Raw genomic sequence first — 22,806 nt, 5'->3', positions numbered from 1 at the left:
ACAGCTGTTACCCCGAGCTTCAGGCGTGCGCTCATCTCGAGTGCAAATATTGACACGAGAACAGATAAACCCCACTCTGTCTGTGCCTGTGTGAGTGTGTATGTGTGCTAAGAGAGAGAGTGCAAACAAGAAGGAAACCAACGCACGACAACAACAGCAACAGGAGGGAGAGAGAGATTGATTTGTTTGCAATTCGACGTGTGACGTCAATGCTCTTTGTGGCTGCTGCTGCTGGAATTAAGCATTGCGAGAACTGTGCAAACGGCAAAACGAGACAACAGAAGACAGAACAAGATATAAAGAGACGACAAAGAACACAGAGCTGATAGCTGGTGGGCAAGTTCAAGGTGGAAAGGCAGGCGTGGGAGCAGCACAGCACAGCATAGACCAGACTCCATTTCCCATCTCTCTCTCCCCCTTTAAATATACATATACTATGTAAATAGCTGCAGTTTCGGCGCTCTCTCCTCTCAGCTTAACTATTTATTTGTCAAACTTTGATTCAGCACCGATTCAGCTCTCACACCCACACACACACACTCTACCAGCAACCTGTGTGCGTGCGTGTTTATTTATCGAAACAAAGCCTCATCTCTCGCATTCTCCTCTACCTGTTTCTGACTATCAGCATAGTTTACGTTCCTGAAGCTTTCGCAACAATTTATGAGTCATTTGCTTGGGCCATTAAGCTATACATTACACAAACACATATCCATGTGAATTTTAGTTGTAGTTAATTACTCGATATTTGTTTTCATAATTAGGAACAAGCGGCGACACACAGAGAGAGGGAGAGAGCAGTGGCAGCTCTTTCTGTGTTGGTCACGAGTAACGAGCGCTTGAATATTTTTGCACGAATTTCTCATTGGAATTCAGCCCTGAAGCAAACAAAACAATGAAAACATAAACACCAGCGCAGGGCTGCATTGAAATCAGCAGAGGTGGTATTGGTATGCGCAAGAATGCGAATCAGAGGGAATGGGGGAGTAGAGAAATCACCATCGACCATTAACCATTTTAAATGATCAATCACTGCGAGATTCGTCGCGAATTGAAGAGAAGACAGTGGACAGCAACTCTCTGTGGCTATGAGTAAGCAGCGGAAGGACAGACAGACGGACGGCCGGTAGGAGAGACGTACACAATCTTATCAGACAGCGCTTGCTCCACTCCACTGATAGAAACAATCACGAAAGGTGGCCTCCTCTGGAGGGGAAAACTGTGGATAGAGAGCAGGGGAGGGAGAGGGCTTCGAAAAAGTGAAATTTCAAATAAGATGTCGGAATAGGTACACCGCAAGAGCACAACAGAAACGACTTAACTGTTGTCTCTCTGTCATGACAATATTTAAGCACTCTCACACACACACAGGCATGCATGAACAAATGCAAGCAGCGGACCAATACAAACACACACTAATAGAAACGAGTTTAATTTTTAATGCGATTTATTTGCCATACTAAAAAAATTAGAGGCAAAATGACGACAAAGACAACGGGTGTCTGTTCCACTTACCCGTTACATTGCAGTGTGTGGGACTCCACATGGCACCCTTTATTACGCTGCGTAGTGGTATATTTATGTATGCAGTATTTTGTTCACTTTCCCAGGACCTTCTCGCGACGCTAAATTCCTATGTTCCAGTTGCAAGTTTGTTGATTTGTATTTCTATATTCTGTCACACATCAATAACACTGGCGTTTGACACAAACACAGCAGGGCCAACGATTTGTCGTACTTTGTTTGTTTGTATTTTTTGTTGCCTGCACGCGCCACGAAATTGTCGAAAAATGTAAATTCAATTCAAAGAGCATAAAAAAAAAAGGAGAAAGGCAAAAAGGCGCAAAGACACGCGTGCCCGACCGAGTGTTTGGAAATGCAGTGTGACCGCGGAATTATCGGTCAAACATACTTTAAGACCCTCAAAAATATACCGAAATAAATATTTTTATTTTCAAAATAAACCGTAAAATATACCGTAGTCTTACATCAGATTCCTCGATTTTGATGTTCTATTTGATATTACCAGCTTGCAAAGACTTTCACCACTGAAAAAATAATTTAATCCGATTAATGTCTCAGTTCTCAACAATTACGTTCATGAAAATTACTGCTTTTCATTGGATTATGTGTAAAAAAAGTTTTAGCAAAGAAGGTACCTAAAATGCACTTTTACTTTACTTGGTAACTACACCGTAACTACACTTGTTTAAATTCTGTTTGACAGGCTCAAAAAGCCCGGGGCTTTAAACCTTTCATTATTCTAAAAGCTTTTTCTAAAATCTAAAACACCCTTTTAAAATATCCAGTTGGAAAATTTAAATCCCTCTCACACTCATTTATGCGTCAAATGTATGAGAGCTTATACAGTCTATATACATCGATAGCTGGATTCATTCGAAGCGAAATCGGCTACAAGCAATGCTGTCAACATTGTAAATTTTATTGTGTTTGTTTTGCTGTGCTATTTCGCCGAGCAGCAAAATGGAACCCATCATTCTGGGTAGTCCTGTGAACGGCCCCAACAGCAGCCAGGGCCAGTGCCTGCCCCCGTTCCTAATGGGCGATCCTCAGGTAATGACGCCGAAGCCGGGACGCTTCGTTAGTTTTGGTAAGCGTTCGATAATAATTTCCAGCATTGCAGCACATCCTAACCAGGCTGCTCCTGCAGCCCCACCACCCACCGGCACATTCGGTCAGGACTTTACCCGCCCCGGTATCAACACGTTCTTCGGCCTTGGCGGCGCTCCGCATGGGTACGGTGGCCATGGCCACAGCCTACCCAATGTGTCGCTGTCGGGTGTCAGCAGCCACAACCTCCAGACAGCGCCACCCACCCAGGGGCTATTCGAGTCCCTGCGTGAGCAGCAGTACAACACACAGCAGCGCCTTCATCTGAGCAAGCAGAATCAGTCACAGAATCTGAATCTCAGATTCCACCAGAGCCATCAGAATCACAACCTCGTTAGTTTTGGTAAGCGTTCGATAATAATTCCCAGCATTGCAGCACATCCTAACCAGTAGCTCTTGCAGCCTCACCACCCACCGGCACATTCGGTCACGACTTTAACCGCCCCGGCATCAACACGTTATTCGGCCATGGCCACAGCCTACCCAATGTGTCGCTGTCGGGTGTCAGCAGCCACAACCACCAGACAGGGCCACCCACCCAGGGGCTATTCGAGTCCCTGCTTGAGCATCCGTACAACAATCATCTCAGCATGCTAAATCAGTCACAGAATGTGGATCTGAGACTCAACCAGAGCTACCTCATCAGCGACCCTCAATACCTTCAATACCTCAATACGCCACGCCCACGGCTCGGTGACTCGTGGGTAACCATATTCGGCTTTGTGCCTGGCAGCAGCTCCATGGTGCTGCAGCACTTCACGCTCTACGGCACCATAGTGCTGGTGTCGCATGCCCCAGAGAATGGCAACTGGATGCACGTGTGCTACTCCTCGCGCATCGAGAGCGACAAGGCACTGAACTGCAATCAAAAGATCATTGGCCACAATGTCATGGTGGGCGTAACACGCTGCACCGACATATCCATCACACAAAACGATGTCAAAGTGACGCAAAGCACGGATTTGCCCACCAAGAGCACCGGACTGCTGAATACGGCAATAGACGTGCTCTTTGGTTGGTGATTGCTGCTCCCTCCTCCTGCCTCCTCCTCCCCCACGCTACACTAGAGTTCTTTTCGTTTTGGTTGGCCCATAGATGGCTTTTTCGTTTAACTTATTTACTTCTTAAACACTGCATAAATCCTACACTGCACACATACATACATTTCACATTATACAAAAAAACAAAGAATGATAAAGGATACAGTAGAAGTGAGTGATCCTTAGAGGGGCAGGGGTACGGGGGGAAAGGTCTCTACTTTGGCTCAAGTTGCGCCGTCTCGAGGTTCTTCATCTTCGGATAGCTTATGGAGCGACTGTCGAGCTTGGACTGTGCCCAGAGTATAACCCTCAGCAGGAACATCATCTTGGGCGTGGAGTCCTCGCTGTGTTCGCATCGCAAAATTGCCGAATTGAGCTCGCTGGCAATCTTCTGGCGATACGATTGCTCCAGCAAGTCGGCAAATGGACTCTCCTGGGGCTTCTCGAACGCGAGCAGCGCCAGCGTGCGCTCCAGCTCGAACATGGCCTCTTCGCCGGACTCGGAGAGCTTGCTTTGGGCAAAGGCCAGGGCCTCCTCCACCTTGCCGGCGCGTATCAGTTCGATTAGTTGCAGCTGCTGCAAGTGAAAGAACAAGTAGCGATCGCCGCCCAGCAGCTCCGGATGCAGTTGATTCACCAGGTGGGTGGCCTCCTCCACACGACCCGCCTGCACTGCTTCGCGTATGAGGATGCGGTCGTCGAGGCTGTTTAGCTCCACGCTCGGCTCGAGGTCGGCTTCGTGCTGGAACTTCTCGGCAGCCTCCTTGAAGCCCTCTGTGAAAACGGTAAACGAAACGAAACGGGAACAAAACGGGAATAATCGATGCAACAGCGAACAGAGGGACGTGTGCAAGTGTGTGTGTACGAGTGTGTGTTTGTGTGTGGGCGGGCTGGATGTATGTGGGACTTTTTTGGATGCGCAATTTCTCGCTTACCAGTGACCAAGTAGTTCATAATCAGGCGATTCATGTCCGCCTGCTTAAAGGGGAACTGCTCGAGACGCTGCAGCCATTCCTCCTTGCTGATGCTTTCGGTTTTTTCATTGTAGCTCATTTTGTTTGCTTTTTTGTTGCGTTTTGTGCACAAGTTTCTCAGGCCCCGTTGGCTGTATGCGACGAGACGCCCACTCCTGCTGCTGCTGCTGCTGCACTTCACTGTTGTTGGGACAGGACGATAAGCTCGGAAAAGCGACCAGTGACAGTGAAAATTTTCGTTTGTGCCGTAAATGAGTGGGTGGGGGTTGCAACTTGCAGCAGTGTGACCGCGGACATGCTGATCAAATATACCGCAAGACACTCAAAAATATAGCGAAGTATACCTTTTCATTTTCAAAATACACCGTAAATAGACAGGCATTTACATCCATTTTGATGTTCTGGTTAATAAATCTAGCTATTTAAGATTCTCAGCGCTAAAACTATAATTTTAACCGAATTAATAAACAGTTCTGCTACAAATTGGCTAGTTCTTAAGACTTGCTTTTATTGGATTGTCTACAAAATTCCATGCGGAAAAGATAGTTAATCTCCCAGAGGGAAAATTAAAAAAAAACAGGCGTATGGGAGTTTTGATACCCTATATTCTAGAAAATACATCAAAAATTGAATTTAATCATGAAATACACATTAATATACACTAAAATCATTTTCGTAGTTGAAATATTCCGAAAAGTATATCATATACCGTGAATGGTCACCCTGGTTGCAATCAAAACAAACACAAAAGAAAACCTAGGTCATGGCTGGCACTGCGCATGCCTATCGATAGCTTTCGAATCGAATTCAAAAATGCCTTTGTATTTCTTTGAGGTTTGTTTTATTCTATTTGTATGTATTTGTGTAGGTTATTATTCTCTGGGTAGACATTGTTAATTGGATACTCTCTAGCGTCGCAGCCACCCTCTACCACGGAAGGGCGCCAGCAACCGGAGTCAGCCTCAGTTCTTGCGATTGCCCCTCCGCCGCATGGTGGCGGTGCACTTGGGGCAGAACCACTTGCCCTTCGGCGGCTGCGTAATGCCCACGCACGGATAGTGGAACCACTCGAACGGGCAGGCATCATTGTCGCAGGCCACCATATCGCCATAGGACACCTGATTGCAGGTGCAGTAGCGCGGCTCATTCGGATCGTACGACCATTCGCCCTCATTCGGCTGCTCCAGCACGATGCCCATCTCGCCAATATTCAGATTCGAGCCCGGCACCAGCGTTGTGGGCGTCAGACCAATTGCCGCTCCCACATTGCCCACATTGCTGGCCATTGTGGTGGTGGTCACCACATGACTGGCACCGCTCATGCCGCCAGTGGCCGTGCTCAAAGCCTGTGTGCCATGCGGCATGCCCATGCCGCTCATATTGGCGCCGGCAGCGGCGGCAGCAGCGGCAGCTGCCGCAGCACTCGACAGCATGTCCACAGAGTCCACGCTCAGGGAGGAGGACGACGAGGCAATGGAGTTGCCCGAGGAGGAGCCCGCCAATGCCGACTGTACGGCAATCGCCGCGGGCATTGTCGCAATGCTGGCGCTTAGCTTCTTCTTGCTTTGCTTCTTGTCCTGATGATGATGATGATGATGGTGGTGGCTGCTGCTGCCGCTCCCATGGCTGCTGTGGTGACTGTGGTGGCTGCTGCTGCCATGATGCTGCTGTTGCTGTTGTTGCAGTTGCTGCTGCTGCTGCTGCTGCTGCTGCTGATGGTGATGGTGCGTTGCGGCGGCACCTGCTGCTCCTGCTGCTGCTCCTCCTCCACCTGCCGTGACCAGCGTCGATGCTGTGCCCACTGTTGCGCCTCCAGTTTGCAGGGAACTCTGCCCGGCATTCGACCAGAAATCGGTGGTGGTGCCAGCCCCATGGATGGCCTCGTAGCTGGCCTTCAAGCTCGCCGTGCGTCGCCCCTGCTGCATCTGCTGTGTGGCGACAATCGCCTGGCTAGCGGCCGCAGCAATGGCACTGGAAGCCGCCGTTCCGCCGCCCAATTGCTGCAGATTGTACGTCACAGTGGTGTTGTTCGACGCGTGCGAGCCGTGTCCGTGCCCATGGCCATGGCCATGGCTGTGGCCGTGCGTCTGGCCGTGTCCATGCCCATGCCCATGGCTGTGGCTGTGTCCGTGGCCATGGCTGGGAGCTGCTGCCACGCCTGTGGATGATAGCGCGGCTGCCACGGCCACCGCCGAGCTGTTGAGCACGCTGTGCGCCGAGTGTCCTGCATGTCCTGCGTGTCCCGCGTGCTGGCTGAGGTTCGTTGGCAGCTGACGGACCACGGAGGCGTTGCCTACCAGCGAGCTGTTGCCCAGCCCACTGCTGGCGGAACCAACCACACCCACGCCTCCGACGCCACCGGCCACACCTGCCACGGCCACTGGCAGCGTGAGATGGGTGGCGGCGATGCTGTTGGTCACGTGATTGCTCGCTGCCGCTGCATGTGCTGGATGCACGGCCAGGCCGGAGGCGGCTGCTGCAGCCGCTGCTGCCGAGACTGCGGAGGATGGGGCTGAGGCAGTGGCGCCTGCGTTCACGGTGGGCAGCGAATGATTCAGATTTGCTCGCTTCTCCTGCACGGGCACAGTGCAAATTGTCTCGCGTCGCTTCTCCAGCTTGCGATGCCGCTGACTGCTGCTCAGATGGGATCCGGCCAGGCTGGTGGTGAGAGCGCCGCCTGTGACGCCGCCACCTACGGGGGTGCTCGGCAGGCCGAGATTTGTGGGGCCCGTGCCAATGCTGCCTGTGCTGGTGATGATGCCGGCGGCGCTGTTGATGGAACTGGCGCCGTAGTAGCGATTCTCCTTCTGGTTCATGCTCAACAGCAGGGCTGTGGCGGCCGTGGAGTTGCCGTCGAGCTCGAGGGAGCGTCGCTCCAGGATCTCGGTGATGCCGTTGTTGTCCGCCTCCAGTTCGCACTTGAACTTGAACAGTTCGCTGTCCAGGCGGCGCAGATAGCGCTCCACCAGCTCGTGTATCTGTGTGGCAATGGCCACCTTCTCGTCGGCATCTTCCATCACTTTGAAGTACTCGGCCCGCAGGCTGTGGAACTCCGTGTCCATGGACTCGTGCTGCAGCTCGTCGCGCTTGCACTGCTTGAAGAACAAATGCGACTTCTTGTCCAGCGAGTCCATGTTGTCTGTTGCCCAGAAAAATAAAATTAGCTTCAAAAATGCTTTCAATTTTTTTGTTTGGGTGTGCCCCCAGGGTGTGGGGGTGGACCTCAGGCACTCACTCTGCACGGCCAGATCAAGCTCTCGCATTTCGGTGAAGCGGTCCCGCAGCTCCTGCGGCAGATGCTCTATCATCTCCAGGTAGTCCTCCAGGTAGAGCATGATGCTAGTTTACTTTATTTAACACGCCCAAATATAGGTTTTTTTCGATTTTTCTTTTCTCCACCCTTGGGGTAGAGGGGGGTTATTTGTCCGCCCGCCTTTACACGGTGGAAATCGCCACGTCGAGAAATGTAACTTGTTTAAGTTTTACTCCAATTTTGTCGATGAACTCGATTAATGTTTGTTACGAGCTAATTTTGTCTTTTTCGAAATTATTATATTTCCTTGGCGATGGGCGATGGGTAGTCTTGTTGTGTTGTACTTGGTACAATTAAAAATGATATGGGATGTGTTATCGATAGTATCGCAAGTATCACAAATGTTACTTTTGACTACGTGAATTTTGGCATGTGTGTGCCTATCAAAGCATGTGGTAACAAATAACGAAAACACCAAACAGAACTTGTATGCTGGTTTGATAATGGAAAAACAGTTTATTAACTTGTGTTGTCGTTCCGCCCATTCTTTTTCCACTGATCTTTCTTATCTTTTTATTGAGATGGGCGACAATCGACCATACCACACGACAGTTAAGAAATATCGATAGCAGGCTGACAATATTAGTGGTGAGAGCGTGGTGCGGTTAAAAATTTAAACATTTTCATTTCGTATCATTAATGAACCAGCAACACGGTCTGTTGATTCTTTTAGCGTCAATGGCTTTTAGCTTAATTTTATTCATGCAAAGGAATGCATTTAAAAGAGAGCAAAACCTCGAGGGAAATTTGAAAAACATGCTAAGTGGTAGTTTGGATACCCTATATTATTGAATGTACCTTAAAAATACAATTTAAGAAACAAAACTTCTTAGTTTAAATATCCGAAGAGCATATGGTCACCCTGAAAAGTAAGTGTAAGTGCTGGGTAACGCTGCACAGCGGAATAAGGCCAGTACTGGTAAATGGTGATGGTAGTATCGATTTTCAAATAATGCGCGCACTCAATTCTCGCACATTTTAAGCAATTGTTTTTGTTGCAACAAATGATGCACACACAAATGCAACTAAAGCCAAACAACAAAAATATATTTATTTCCTTTAGTTTAACATGACCACTTGTGTATCGTATAGTAGGTATGTTTTGTTTTTGTTTCTTCTTGTTTTCAACTTTATTTTTTTGTAATCTTTTTTTGTTGCTGCCTGCTTTGGGGTTTAAGTTCGTCGCACGGCTGGGCTGCTGCTGCTGCTACTACTAATACTTCCTACCAACCATTCATACATCCATCAATCCATCCATCCATCCATATGCTACATGCTTGACGCGTTTTCCGTCTTCTCGCTTTTGTCGTACAATTTAAATGTAAAAAGCTTAGCTTAAACTTAAACGTAACGAAAGTATTTTGTAAATTTTAGAGTCGATCCATAGAGCCTAGAGTAACTTATGCACAAAGGGGTAGGGGTACTCGAACAAGAAGCTGAACAGAGTCGAAGAAGCTGCTGCTTAAATGCAATCCAGTCATTAGCTAATGGGCAGGGGGGCAGGAACAGGTTCTAGTTGCTTCTTTTTGGTGTCAACAGAGGGGGGGTTGGGGTAAATACTTAACGTAAATGTAATACAATTAATTTGACAGAATAACTAAATGCTAATTGCTAGTCACAAAATCTATGTAAAACACAGTCGTTGCTCCCCCTCGTGGCCGATCCAGCCCAATGTCCAGTCCTCCCAGCCGAAGCTCGACCTATCTCACATGGCCATCTCCGGCATCTTGGCGTGCTTCAATATAATCTGTACACTCTGCGAGAACATCTTGATGATGCCATAATTATCATTCGTGTACACTTTGAGGAAACTTGGCACCTGCTTGTGCAGCAACTCGTGACAGAATTGCGGATATTTGCGATTCGCCGGCTGCTTGTCATCCCAAATGGACAGCAGATCGCAATCGTCGCTAGAACGTGAAAGAAATTCACATTAGCATCAGTAGCTTGCTGTTTTTCGGCTGCCACACTTACCGCACTTCATTTGTGCACTCATCCAGTGATATGATCAAGTACTGGATCTTCAGTTCGGCGCATTGTTTGTAGATATCCGACGATTGCTGCCTGCTGTACACCGAATAAGCGTGCTCCGTGCGCTCGCTGTGGCGAGTAACATCAATTAGAGCGAGACACAGAGTGGGGCACTGGGCCATACTTACGCCATTTGTCGCATCTCCAGATGGGCATGATTCACAATTGGCCGCCTGGTGGTCAGGTGGACGGTGCCAATGATCTCCACGGGTCCGGCAAACACGGCATCGGGCTCCGTATTCAGTTTAATCCACTCGAGCATGCTCTCCAGATCGTCCGCATTGTGCTCGTACTTGGCGGGAAAGTATTCCTCGCGTATGTTCTGTGGGGATTGGGCGACAAAAAGGGTTTCGATTTATGTGGCAGCTAAAGCTTGAGGCGACTCACCACCATGCCCGGATCGAACATGCTCAGCAGGAAGACGGCCAGCGAGACGGACCAGAAGATATTGCGCTGGCGGTGGTACCACACCTTGGAGCAGATTGTTGGCGCTATCACACAGCCCTGCGTGAAGCTGAGGAAGAACAATTTGCGCACGGCCAGGCCGAGTATTGTGAAGACGACCATCTGCAGGAAGCTGTACATGTAATGCATATTGAATATTTGCGTATTGGCTGTCGGCACAACGCCGCTGCTGCTGCTGCTGCTGCGGCGTGACGAGCATTTCGCTTTTGGCTTGGCTTGGCTCCCACTCCCATTGCCATTACCATTGCCGGGCGCTGGCATGGCCTCTTCTGCGTTGGACGGCTGCTGAGTTTCATCATCATCAACATCATCATTGACAGCAGCCGCTTCTTCCGCCTCTGCTGTGGCTGTCTCTGTCTCTGTGGCCGTGCCTGTGCCTGTCTCTTGGTCCAGCTCCAGCTCTGCCTGCTCTTTGGTTTCGTTTGTGGCTGCTGCCAGCTGGCTGCCATGATGCTGCTGCCGCTCCTTGCGCTGCTTGTCGCTGTTGCGATGGATTTGCGCCTTTAGCCTCTTTATGTTCTTCATGAAATCATCGCGTGCGGGCGGCTGCTGCTGCTGCAGCTTGGCCTTGCGCCGCTTGTACCGCTCGTAGTCGTGATCGCAGCTCTCGAGCATTTTGAAGCACTGCTGCAGCTGCTGCTCCGTTTGCTTGTTGGACATGTCCGTCATCGAGACGTGATGCTCCTCGAGGAAATCCTCCAGCACATAGTTGCGGGCACGCTCCCGCTGTTCCTGGCTGGCCGTCGCCGGCACATTGCTCTTGCGCCACTTGCGAAAGAACATGGCCAGCATGACCACGCCATACATGCAGTAGGGCTTCACGATCAGTGTCTTGACGAGCAGCCACAGCTCGGACCAGGCAACGCGCGCATACAGCGGATTGCAGGCGGACAAATTGGTGACAAAGTTGACGTTCACCTGCAGGGCCCAGTGGGCCCACAGATCGCAGTAGTGCACATAATTGTTGTCCTGCACATTGAGCATTCCCGTGCGCCGCAGGACATCCACCAGCTTCTCCTGCATGCTGCCGGCAAAGACCAGCGCCAGCAGGATAAACTTGAACGAGAAGTAATCGCTCTGCAGCGGATCGTTCGAATGCCGACGACTGCGCACCTGCCGCACCACCGTGATGAGGAAGAGGCTCGTGGAGACACTGAGCTGCCAGGTGAAGAGCAGCTGGCTGTTGCCATGCGACAGCACAAAGGCAATGCCATTGCCCAGCAGATGGGAGAGCGAGTAGTCCAGCGCAAAGGCATTCGCCACATGTGTGGGCATCGTGTTCATGTTCCACGACGTCATCACAATCATGATTTGTGTGGCAAAAATAATGGTTGAAAACTGCCACGAGAGCAGCGCGCAGGCGGTGAACATGGACAGGACAAAGATCTGCAAAGCAATCAATGAGGGAAGGAGGTTCATTTGAGGCGCTGTCTTCCCACTTACCATAAACAAGCGGGAGCTGTGCTTCTGCCGATGGATGACGCGACCAATGCAAATGCATAGATAAAACATTTGCAGGAATATAAAGGGGAAGGCAAAGTTCTCGCGCGCCACCGGCCGCTCGTATATCTTCGACACAAAGCTGTGGAACATCAGGTACGAGATGACGCCATAGATGCCCCCAAAGACATTCTCGCTGAGCAGCGTTCCATACAGATAGAGCACCAGGAGCGTAACGCCGCCCATTAGCCACACGAACTCAAAGTAGAACTGCATGGGCTGCAGTATGGGATTGTAGCCAGAGCGCACCAAGTGAAAGAAGTAGCTACGGGACACGAGACATGCGTTTAGATTAGATTACGAGTGTGGAGAGTGGGTGGTGTGGTGTGGGACTTACGCCGCAACTAGCTCGGGCAGCACATAGAAACGTTGCAGCACATTCACACTGTTTGGATATTCAATGTCGGTGACGTTCTTGAGCTGCTCGTAGCCGTGCCAGAAGTCGGGCCCATCGACAAGCTTCTTGTAGAACGTATAGTAGAGGGCATCCTCGCGACGGAGCAGCGCCTCGCGCTCCAGTTGATTCAGTGTCTGGATGCTGGTGCGTGTCTCAAAGATGACGCGCACATGCTGCATGTACAGAAAGAAGAAACCCGAACCTGCCCAAAAACCACAATCAAAATCATAATCAACGGGGGGGGCGGTGGCGGTGGTGGCCCAGGCCGGCCGCATCTCTTACCAATTAGCGCCGTGGAGAGTATGATGTAAAAATTGGGCTCGCGCATTGTGCTGCGTTTGCTGCGGGCGTTTGCTTGTTATCTTCTACTGTGTGGCGGCTGCAGAATCTGTGTGTCAGTAATGTACCAAAATCATTATTTGTTTCACAATTTGTCTCTTTCGGCTCCTCCTTCTCTTTGCCTTACCAAACTGTGAGAGACACACACAAAATACAAATCAGCTGTTTCCGTAGAGGTTGCCACCTGCAGATAAACACTTGAGGTCCGATCCCACGCAATCGATTTTTCACAGGTCCAACCACCAAAAACGAGCTGTGGGGCAGGGCTTGGTATACCAAATACGCTGTAGCAAGAACATTTGCAGCCCAATAAGTCGGTTTAAAGCTTTTGAGTCTTCTTTTGAATTTGTTACGAACCTGTTTTGGTGTTGGGGCAAGGCCGGCTAGCCAGTCATCCCAGGGCTGAGTCTTTCCCAGGCCCCCAGATCGCACAACAAACCAACTGTTCGGACATCTCGAACAAATACCAAAAACAAACGATAATTCAAAAAAAAAATACAACGGACTTCTCTCTACATCTAACGGACAATCATCTCTTCGACACAGAACAACTACAAATCTCCCTTCCAAGTGCAGCGGCCTTTCTCCATCTCGCCGCTGTGGTCCCTTCTGCCGCATACTAAACACACTAGCACTTCATTTTAAACGTTATAATATGTAACTATAAACTCAATACCCGCCTTCTCAACTTATATTAGTGGGTGGAAAATATAGAGGTGGAAATAAATATAAATAATAAGTGTAAATATAAATCCAAAGACTACATTCAGTAAGTTACATAAATATGGTGAATAAATATATATGGGGACGGCTAATTAATTAAATATTAATTTTAATCTATATATATTATTTATGAATGTATTTATGTAGGCGTTTATGTATTAATTATTTAACTGTGGCGCTGAGGCGGGATCGCCTGTGACTAGGATTCCGCGGGCCGGGAAATTGTAATTTGGCCAAATCTGTTCTATAATTTTCCCTAAGAGTTTTCCAATATTAAATGTTGGAATTTGTTCACTCTTGAACGGACACACTTTTGCTTGAATGCTATTAAAAATCCTCTGAATTTACCCGCTGGTCTGTTTTCCTTTTTTCCGATTTGGTTCCGATTGTCTTCTCCACGGTCACACACACAAACGATCTAACGCTGACGATATTACTTAATGCAGCGGACCCTCTCTTCTTGAACCTTGAACCAAGCTCAAGGGCCTGGCATGGCATTTCTTTGAGGGTGTGGGTGAGCTGGCTCGTGGAATATATATTCGAGCCTGTCTTCAACTCTCCTCTCTCTCTCTATCAACGGCACCGGTTATCGCCTTGCCCCTTCACCAATCGACCAGCCAACCACCAAAAAAATACTTCTACATCTAGTATTTTGCCAATCGATTTCCTTCGACTGCAACATTCTTTTGAAATGTTCCTTTGTTGTGCATGGCTGGCGTTGCCAGATGCGCGCACTCCTCAGCGTAGGCGGCATCAACAGGCAGGGTGACCGTAAATACGGTACACGATTTTGCGTGTTATTTTAATCGCGAAATTGCGTTCAATGTATATTTATAGCAAACGGCATATAATGTTACATTAAATTAATTTCATCCGTCTACTTAATCCAATTTGTAAGCTATGTTAACGAATATAGGGTATCCAAAGTGCCCCACACTCATGTTTTTCCTAAGTTCCCTCTGGGTGTTTTTGTCTCTGCTCCGTATGCGATCTTGCAGACAATCCAATATAATGAAGTCATGAAATTTATCCAATCTTGTGTGGAATTAATTTTTGAGTCTACAAAAATTATAGTTTAAGAGATGGGAGTCCTAACTAGATAGTAATATTAAGAAGAACATCAAAATCAACATCAAAATGATTTACGATTCGGTATATTTACGATAAATTTTGAAAATGAGATGGTATATTTCTGTATATTTGTGAGGGTCAGGCGGTAAACAATCCGCGCTCACACTGCACACTGTTTTGTTTTTGCGTGGGTAAATTTAATTAAAAACATTTAAATTGGACAAGAATTAGTGCAAAAACAATGAACCGCTACGCGGTCAGCTCTCTGGTGGGCCAAGGCTCCTTTGGCTGCGTGTACAAGGCGCAGCGTCGCGACGACGACAAAGTGGTTGCCATCAAAGTAATTTCCAAGGTAAGTGGCATGCAACAAGTAACCCCCCCACCCCTCACTCTTTAATGCCTTTACAGCGCGGCCGATCGAATCGAGAGCTAAAGAATCTGCGCAGGGAGTGCGACATTCAGGCACGCCTCAAGAATCCCCACGTCATCGAGATGATCGAGTCCTTCGAGTCGAAGTTTGATCTGTTTGTGGTCACGGAATTCGCCCTGATGGATCTGCACCGTTACTTGTCCTTCAACGGGGCCATGCCCGAGGAGCATGCGCGACGTGTGATTGGCCACTTGGTCTCGGCGCTGTACTATCTGCACTCGAATCGCATCCTGCACCGCGACCTGAAGCCACAGAATGTCCTGCTGGACAAGAACATGCACGCCAAGCTCTGTGACTTCGGGCTCGCGCGCAACATGACGCTGGGCACCCACGTGCTGACATCGATCAAGGGCACACCGCTGTACATGGCGCCCGAGCTGCTGGCGGAGCAGCCGTACGACCATCAGGCGGACATGTGGTCCCTCGGCTGCATCGCGTACGAGAGCATGGCGGGGCAGCCGCCCTTCTGCGCCACCTCCATCCTGCATCTGGTGAAGCTGATCAAGCACGAGGACGTCAAGTGGCCGAGCACGCTGAGCAGCGAGTGCCGCTCCTTTCTGCAGGGACTGCTCGAGAAGGACCCGGGCATGCGCATCTCCTGGACCCAGCTGCTCTGCCATCCCTTTGTCGAGGGCAAACTCTACATTGCCGAGGTGCAGCCGGAGGCGGCACAGGCCTCGCCCTTCATCAATCCCAAAGCGGCCAAGGGGCGTGTCCAGAAGTCCAGCCAGCGAACGGCCGACTTGAACGATGTGCTGGCGGCCCTGCAGCTGGGGGAGGCGGGCATCAATGAGAATCTGAGCACCTCGCGGGACAGCATAAATGCCATTGCGCCCAGCGACATTGAGCAGCTGGAAACGGATGCCGAGGACAATGGTCACCGCGTGCTTGTGCCCTTTGCCGACATCTCCTTCCGGGACATGCCGCCCGACGAGTCAGCCTCGCTTGACGCTGGGCCGCTGGTCAACTCGCAGACCTGCTACGTCAGCGGCAACTCCAATATGATACTCAACCATCAGAACGATAACTTCCCCGCCGAGGTGCAGGCCGGGGGCGCCAAGGGTGTCGCTGCCAAGCTAAAGGCAGCGCTGAACCTGCGCCAATTGTCGCGCAGCAAGGATCTGGAGAAGCGCAAACTCAGCCAGAATTTGGATAACTTCTCGCTGCGTCTCGGCCAGAGCATTGACACGGAGGCGCAACGCAAGACAACGGAAATGCTGACCGCGCAGGAGCGCAAGTGCCGCGACAAGGAGGCGCAGGCACAGGCACAGGCACAGCTGAAGCAATCGCTGCACTCAACCAACGAGGAGAAGCTAAGCAGCGAGTGAGTGTACAGCATCCCAGATAGACTCCGTTTCTAATTCGTTTTCTGTTTGCCAGCAATACGCCGCCCTGCCTGCTGCCCGGCTGGGACAGCTGCGACGAGTCGCAGAGTCCGCCCATCGAGAACGACGAGTGGCTGGCATTCCTGCATCGTTCCATACAGGAGCTAATGGACGGCGAGTTCGACTCGCTGAAGCAGCACAATCTCGTCAGCATCATTGTGGCGCCGCTGCGCAACTCCAAGGCCATACCCAAGGTGCTGCAGAGTGTCGCGCAGCTGCTCTCGCTGCCCTTTGTACTCGCCGAGCCGCTGATGCTCGTCGATCTCGACCTGATACGCAATGTCTATGTGGACGTGAAGCTCGTGCCGAATCTCATGTATGCCTGCAAGCTGCTGCTCTCCCATCGCCAGCTCAGCGATTCGGCAGCCTCGGCACCGCTCACCCTGGGCTCGCTCAGCCGCACAATGCGCAGCATACCGGAGCTCAGTGTCGAGGAGATGGGCACCGCGTGCAGCCTGTACGAGTTGGTCTGCCACCTGGTCCACCAGCAGCAGCAGTTCCTCAGCCAGTTTTGCGATGCGATTGCCATCCTCGCCGTCAACGATCTCTTTCTCAATTTCCTCACCCACGGTACGGCATGCAGCCCACATCCTGCAACCTGCAACCCACATCCAATCTCTCCCTCTCTCTCGCTCTTTGCAGAATTCAAGCACGCGGACTCGGACTCCAGCTCGGTGCGTCTCGCTGGCTGCATGCTGGCGCTGATGAGCTGCGTGCTGCGCGAACTGCCCGAGAACGCGGAGCTGGTGGAGCGCATCGTATTCAGTCCACGTCTGCGCTTCGCCGCCCTACTCCAGAGCCGCCATCAGCTGCTGCGGCAACGCGCCTGCCAACTGCTGCGTCTGCTCGCCCGCTTCAGCCTGCGCGGTGTGCACTGCATGTGGGGCGCCGAACTGCGCAGCGCCCTGCAGTCACTCGCCGAGCAGCAGCACTGCCCGGCCGTACGCCTGGAGGCGGCCCAGACCCTCGACGAGCTGAGCCAATTCAGTTTCTTTGTGGCCTAGCAGCCCACCGCTTTATTCGCATCAATCGGTGGCAGCGACAGCGACAGCGCCGCTAGCCGAACAGATCCTGCAGATTGCCCTGCAGGTAGTCGAGCAGTTCGTCGATGTAGCCCCCGAAGCGGTCGAAATTGAGCAGCGAGTCCTCGTTGCAGTCCTGCTCGTACATTTCGTTAAGCTTCGAGATGTCCTTGTCGGAGAGGCCGCGTCGCTGGCCCAGCGAGGCGTACGGATCCTGCAGGGGGATAGAATAAGTATTAGTCATAAGGAAGTGCATGCATCGAGTGAAAGTAGCGAGTGAGTTACTCGCCGCTTTCCACAGATTGAATGCCTGACTCTTTGTTAGTTTGTAGCTTTGGGTTTAAGCATAAATTACATACGAATTGAAGCCCACTCACCAACGGCTCAATGGTTGCCTTGCCATTCTTGCTGAACGCCCTGGAGCTGTAATGCATGACGCTCTGATAGTCGTACTCCACGCCAAAGTTCGTTATGTGCGTGCGCGCATACTTGTTGAAGTTGTGCGCGTGTCCATCGAGTATGTTGTCCCAGTTGATCTTCACGTACTCGTCGCGCTCCGTGGCGCTCTGCTGATGATAGAAGCCCAGGGCATGCAGCAGCTCGTGCACCACAACGCCATGCGTCACGCACTTGGGCGTGTTCAGGTTGAGCACCTGGCCGCCCTGCCGCCGGCCCACGCTCGACCAGCAGCCCGAGTAGTTGCCCTTGATCATCAGCCAGTGCTTGTCGCCCTGCACATACGGCCGGAAGCGTATGCAGGTCCGCTCGTGGTACTCCTTGAAGCCACGCAATATGGTCATTGTCTCGTTGGCAGCTGCAACGAGTAGCGGGCAATGGAAATGAATCAACGAGTGGCCGGAGTTTGGCCAGCGAACACTCACTGAAATCCTGCGGATCAATGTAAAAGGGTATCGATGCCTCCGGCCAGGTCGATCTCTCGTTCAGCAATCCATTGCGCAGCAGCTCGCGATGCAGCATAATGTCACCCTCGAAGAGTCCGCAATGCTCCCAAATGTTTGTGTCGCTCTCCTCCGTCCAGAAATTGAAGGCCGCACCTGCACGAAGAGCGGGAGCGAGAGAGAGAGAGAGCGGGGAAGTTAGTGGAGAATCTTTAGCTGCTAGTCAGAAATATATCCCTCGGGACCTACTATTGTGACGTCGCAGCATTTGCATATTGGCGCCCCAGCGCGGCGCGGGTGGCACTGCCACATCGTTGTTGCTGTTCGCTTTTCTTACCGCAACGTCGCTGCGCTGAGTGCTGACCAGCGCCAGGGTCAGCGCCATGACTGTCAGCAGCTGGCAGCTGTCTGTGATAAGCGCACTTCTCCTTCTCGGCATTGTCTGGCCAAAAGAAACGCCGGCTGGGCCGTGTCGCCGCTTTTATATGTCGCCACTGGGGGGGGAGCCCACAAAAAAGTTTCAACTGAAAGTGGGAGTACTTACGCTTCGGGGCTTGAGCGTGGGCCTGGCATTTATGCATAACGGATTTATTGTCACCGTCTCGTTTTTTGTTTTTCGTTTTTCGTTTTGCTCTCTCTTTCGGCGCGTATTCAAATTGGGCGCACATTTACGGCTTTGGATTTAACAATTTAACTGGGATACTGGGTTATCAGTGGCAACAATGTGCGCATATGAAAATAGCACACACACAGAGAGAGAGAGAGAGAGACAGCCAGCTGCCTCATGCCACAGATCGATGGACAGACTGAAGGGCTGTGCTGTCTCCAAAGTGGGTCGACGGAGGAACCTGCAGCCCGGCACCCACGCCAGATTCGAGCTGCAAATTCTGCCGCCACTTTTGGCGTTTCTCTCTGCTGCTGCAATTGCAACTCCAGTTAACAATTTCCAACTGCCTGCCGCCTGCACTTTCACTCTGCCAAATTGCAGCAAAGTCTAAGACCATTTTTCGAGAACATTTTGGTCATGGCAACTGGAAATGCCCGCAGCGGATGCAGCAGCAGCAGCATACATATCTGAGATGTACTTGATCTTTGTCGAAAAAAAAACTTGACACACTTTTGCAGCAGCAGCGGAAAATTCGAGGGAAATCAACAAGCAGCCGCAGCAAGCGTTGCAATTTTCAATTGAGAAAGTTAAGCGGCAGAGATTGCAAATTTGAGACAAGCGATGCCAAAAGACGATGCCTCCATGGAGCGAGGCCGCGCCGCTTCCTCGAGGCGGTAATTGACTTCCTGCACAGGCGCTGAGAACATTTTGCAGTCATTAGACGGTTGGCTGCATAGATCGGCAGGGGGGGAACGTGCGACTGGCGGCAGTCACTTTCTGCGCCAATGACCCAGAAAAACAAAGAGTGGATGAGGAGGAGGAGGCGCCGTCGATTTTTTGGCAAAAAAAAAAAAATCATTCAAGAGCTGCCGATTTCTCCACTTCCTTTTGGGCGTACATCTGTCAACTGTCATCAGCTGTGAGCTGTGAGCTGCGAGCTTCCATGCAGAATTCCAGATGCAATCAGCAGAGAGAGAGGCAGCAAAAGGGAGAGGCACTGATGAATGACTGACTGGCGGACTGCTTGCTTGACCAACTGCTTGACTGGCGGACTGCTTGCTTGCTCCGTGTTAATAGACCAGAAATGCAGGTGGGCAGCCGTTTGCCACGGTTACGGCACCCAAAATGCAAAGTTCCAGCGGCAGCCCAAAGGCACACAGCAGCAAGAAAAAATGAAATTAACAGCGCAACACACGAGACACAGCGAGCAACAGTTGCAAGCAGCAAAAGCAAACCCAAACCCAAACCCAAACCCAAATCCAAGTCAAAGACTGAAAACGGCAAACCAGTTGCGGCAGTTTCCTTCCGGAATCAATTATTTTTCACTTTGCGCACTTTTCACGTTCATGGTCACAAAATGTATGCAGCAACAACAACATGCAACAGTCAGTGTGTCAGTGGTGGCAGTGGCAACAACTGACTGCCTTGTTTGCTCTGTCTCTGTGTGTGTGTGTGTTTGCTGCTTGTGCGTTGTGTTTTTTTTTGGCGTTTTGTTTGCTGCTGGTTTGCACTGCTTGCACGCTGCAATTTGTGCACATTTTTCGCTGCACTTTTGATGCTGTTGTTGCCTTGGTTTTTGCGTGTGCTTTTCCGAGTGCGTTTCCCCCTTTTGCTGCTGCTTCCCCTTTTGTTTGCCATTTACTGCTTGCCGCCCCGCCGGCTGCTGCTGCTTGGTCCACTGGCCGACCGGTAGACTCACTGACGAACTGGTAGACTTTTTCCAAGAAATTTCTATCGTCAATTGTGCATTAGTTTAATTGGTGAAATTGGAGTTTGGAGTTTGGAGTTTGATGTTTTGTGCGTTTTGGCTCGGATTTGGCTTTGGCTTTGGATTTGGTTTTGGATTTTGTGTAAGTGCGGCGAAAGTGCATGCGCATGCCCATAAATGGATGAGCTTGCTGACTGATTAATTAGCCATTAAGTGCCACATGGTCAAGGCGGCTGAGCAAAAACCGATATGGGACAAGCAGTGCTGCCCTCAGCAAGCAGTGCTGCTTGGGTTCTGCTTTTGCTGTTTAGTTTTTCGCCCCACAAGTGGCACACAGCGATTGGGTGCAACGAAAGACTTAGGCAACGAACTTGCTGGAAAAAACGTTGCAACAATTTGTTGCAAGCAGAGCGAAAGTTGCCACATTGATTGATTGCCAACTTTCTACGCTCACACAGAGATTATAATATCTGCAATTTGCAAAATAATTCTGAAGCGGTGCCACGGAGGCAGAGCGAAAGCAGAACATTTCACTTGTGGCATAGACATGCTGCCGCTGCCGCTGCTGTTGCTGCCACTCGTCAGACGGTTTTCGCTTGCCACAAAATGTTAATGAATCTCTGGCAGTGGCTGTGGCCAGGAGCAACGGGCAGCCACATCCGCCTTGCAGCCAGCCAGTCGACTGCTTGCTTGCCTGCCTTTTGCATACGCCAATCATTTCTTTCTTTATTTTAGCTTTTTTTTGTTGCTGTTGCTGCTGTGCCAAATCCACACAAAAATGTGGCACACATCTCTCTCTACTCCGGGGCACTTGGCATTGAAACAGCGTGGCTGCTGCTGCTGCTGCTGCAACAAACAAACAAACATTCAACTTACCTAACCAGCCTATGTCCTATGGGCATTGTTAAAGCTCAGAGGCAGGAGGCAGAGCCTGAACCTGAGCCCCTGCTCCTACCGATGTCTGCCTTCTATGCATTTTTGGGGTGCCGCGTGCTATGCAAACAGCTGATTGCTCTCTTCCAGTCATTCTCTTTTGGCGTCGGCGTCCGCCGCTCTTAGCTTCGACAACGCGACGCGCTCTTGAGCGTGAAGAGAGCGCGCCCAAACGCTTCAAACACGAAGCACTTCAAACGCAAACATCAAACCCGAAGTCAGCCGAGGCAATGATAACAATCGCACTCAACAAGTATGGCAAACACACTCAAACGCAACGACTGGCGGTGGGTCGGGACTGTGGGGCTGCGGGCTGCATGGGAAAAATGTTTACCATGGAAATGTGGAAATGCTGTCACGAATCACAGACCACAGACCCAAAATAGTGCATTGCATTTTATGTCCTGCATTTAAGGAAAGTTCCCAAAAAAAGAGCAGCTAAAAATATTTCAAATCTACGACGTGCCTTTGAGTTGATGCTGGTTCGACAAACTTCAGCTGCAACAGAGCGGCAATCGGCAGCAGATCGGTGCAGCCAGCAGCCAGCAGCCAGCAGCCACCGTTGCTGCCACCAGTGTGGCTGCCGTCTGATAACAAGCCGAATGCCAAATGTATGCCAAATCAAGTGCATTGAACTCGAGCGGGGCCACGACTGCTGCTGGCAGCGGCAGTGGCAGTGGCAGCGCAGTCAGCGGCAACTGCTGCAGTGACTGCGGCAGCGGCAGCGACAGCGACAGCAGCAATCAGGATACACTTTGTGGGCAGTGCATCCTGCAGCTTTTCAAGCTGTTGTGGATGCGGCTGCTGCCACTGCCGCAGTAAGCGTTGACGCAGGCTGTGACAGCAGCAGCAACACTTGCCAGCCAGCCAGCCAGCCAGCCAGCCAAGTGCCTGCCGCTGATGGTTGCTGCTGTTGCGGCTGTGTGGCTGCTGCTGGTTGCGAGTTCAATGACATTTCACCTACTTGTATTCAAATTCGAATAAAAATTGACATAAACATGCTGCCGCTTGGGCTGTGGCTGTGGCTGTTGCATTTTGGCTGTAGTCGTACACTAGAGGATCTGTAACGAACAGTTCATCATCACTTTTACTTTCAGGATACACTTGGCTGCTGCCCACAGCGCAAAGATCTCTGCGGACTGAACGAAGGGCAAACATTCAGCAGCAAAGCAAAGCCATGGCCAACACACAGCACGGAGCAAACTTTCTAAAGTGAGGAAAAATAAATAGGAAACATTAAAAAACATTAAACAAGAACGTAGCGTAGAGAGAGAGAGAGAGAGAGCTTTTGGTGGGGTAGGGGAGGGGCAGTATCTGCAGCGGTAGGAGAGGGGAGCA

The 22,806-nt window shown here is 50.7% G+C and overlaps 7 protein-coding genes across 12 annotated transcripts in view; 2 read left to right on the top strand and 5 right to left on the bottom strand.

Annotated features, from left to right (window-relative positions):
- Positions 1-1,882, bottom strand: part of LOC117580719 (rab11 family-interacting protein 1) — a 35,848-nt gene extending 33,966 nt beyond the window's left edge. For all 4 annotated transcript variants that reach the window (XR_004573600.1, XR_004573601.1, XM_034267383.1 and 1 more), the window contains exon 1: positions 1,516-1,882. Coding sequence is in view for 2 of the 4 variants with exons in the window: in XM_034267383.1 (XP_034123274.1) it covers positions 1,516-1,546 (31 nt within the window). In the remaining 2 variants the exon portion in view is untranslated. The remainder of the gene's footprint in view (positions 1-1,515) is intronic.
- Positions 1,883-2,392: 510 nt separating this feature from the next.
- Positions 2,393-3,804, top strand: LOC117581253 (nucleoporin Nup35). Its single transcript, XM_034268258.1, has 3 exons — positions 2,393-2,611; positions 2,672-2,974; positions 3,034-3,804. The coding sequence occupies exons 1-3, from the start codon at positions 2,485-2,487 to the stop codon at positions 3,651-3,653; spliced, it is 1,050 nt and encodes a 349-aa protein (XP_034124149.1). The 5' UTR covers positions 2,393-2,484; the 3' UTR covers positions 3,654-3,804.
- Positions 3,732-4,929, bottom strand: LOC117581254 (glucose-induced degradation protein 8-B homolog). The gene is made up of 2 exons (XM_034268259.1): positions 4,607-4,929; positions 3,732-4,445 (listed from the first exon to the last, which is right to left on the bottom strand). Exons 1-2 carry the CDS (start codon positions 4,722-4,724, stop codon positions 3,886-3,888), a joined length of 678 nt encoding a protein of 225 aa, XP_034124150.1. The 5' UTR covers positions 4,725-4,929; the 3' UTR covers positions 3,732-3,885.
- A 540-nt stretch (positions 4,930-5,469) lies between these two features.
- Positions 5,470-8,248, bottom strand: LOC117581181 (inhibitor of growth protein 3). Its single transcript, XM_034268125.1, has 2 exons — positions 7,881-8,248; positions 5,470-7,784 (listed from the first exon to the last, which is right to left on the bottom strand). Exons 1-2 carry the CDS (start codon positions 7,978-7,980, stop codon positions 5,608-5,610), a joined length of 2,277 nt encoding a protein of 758 aa, XP_034124016.1. The 5' UTR covers positions 7,981-8,248; the 3' UTR covers positions 5,470-5,607.
- Positions 8,249-9,079: 831 nt separating this feature from the next.
- Positions 9,080-12,950, bottom strand: LOC117581057 (C-mannosyltransferase dpy-19 homolog). 2 transcript variants are annotated; one of them, XM_034267899.1, is made up of 8 exons: positions 12,818-12,950; positions 12,634-12,739; positions 12,292-12,553; positions 11,898-12,219; positions 10,377-11,840; positions 10,118-10,311; positions 9,933-10,058; positions 9,080-9,868 (listed from the first exon to the last, which is right to left on the bottom strand). In XM_034267899.1, the coding sequence occupies exons 2-8, from the start codon at positions 12,677-12,679 to the stop codon at positions 9,664-9,666; spliced, it is 2,619 nt and encodes an 872-aa protein (XP_034123790.1). In that variant the 5' UTR covers positions 12,680-12,739; positions 12,818-12,950; the 3' UTR covers positions 9,080-9,663. The 2 variants fall into 2 exon arrangements, with proteins under 2 accessions (XP_034123790.1, XP_034123789.1); XM_034267898.1 differs by lacking the exon at positions 12,818-12,950 and having other exon boundaries at positions 12,634-12,811.
- A 1,673-nt stretch (positions 12,951-14,623) lies between these two features.
- Positions 14,624-17,693, top strand: LOC117581002 (serine/threonine-protein kinase fused). 2 transcript variants are annotated; one of them, XM_034267808.1, is made up of 4 exons: positions 14,624-14,836; positions 14,893-16,238; positions 16,295-16,869; positions 16,942-17,693. In XM_034267808.1, exons 1-4 carry the CDS (start codon positions 14,726-14,728, stop codon positions 17,301-17,303), a joined length of 2,394 nt encoding a protein of 797 aa, XP_034123699.1. In that variant the 5' UTR covers positions 14,624-14,725; the 3' UTR covers positions 17,304-17,693. The 2 variants fall into 2 exon arrangements, with proteins under 2 accessions (XP_034123699.1, XP_034123700.1); XM_034267809.1 differs by having other exon boundaries at positions 14,625-14,836; positions 14,893-15,458.
- Positions 17,288-22,668, bottom strand: LOC117581003 (zinc metalloproteinase nas-14). Its single transcript, XM_034267810.1, has 5 exons — positions 22,657-22,668; positions 18,470-19,034; positions 18,203-18,376; positions 17,699-18,135; positions 17,288-17,535 (listed from the first exon to the last, which is right to left on the bottom strand). Exons 2-5 carry the CDS (start codon positions 18,657-18,659, stop codon positions 17,356-17,358), a joined length of 981 nt encoding a protein of 326 aa, XP_034123701.1. The 5' UTR covers positions 18,660-19,034; positions 22,657-22,668; the 3' UTR covers positions 17,288-17,355.
- Between the last annotated feature and the right edge of the window lie 138 nt (positions 22,669-22,806).

Source organism: Drosophila guanche, unplaced genomic scaffold (genome assembly GCF_900245975.1).
Source record: "Drosophila guanche unplaced genomic scaffold, DGUA_6, whole genome shotgun sequence".
NCBI lineage: Eukaryota > Metazoa > Arthropoda > Insecta > Diptera > Drosophilidae > Drosophila > Drosophila guanche.
Note: the sequence above shows the minus strand (reverse complement) of the source record. Positions and strands in the feature narration are given on the sequence as shown.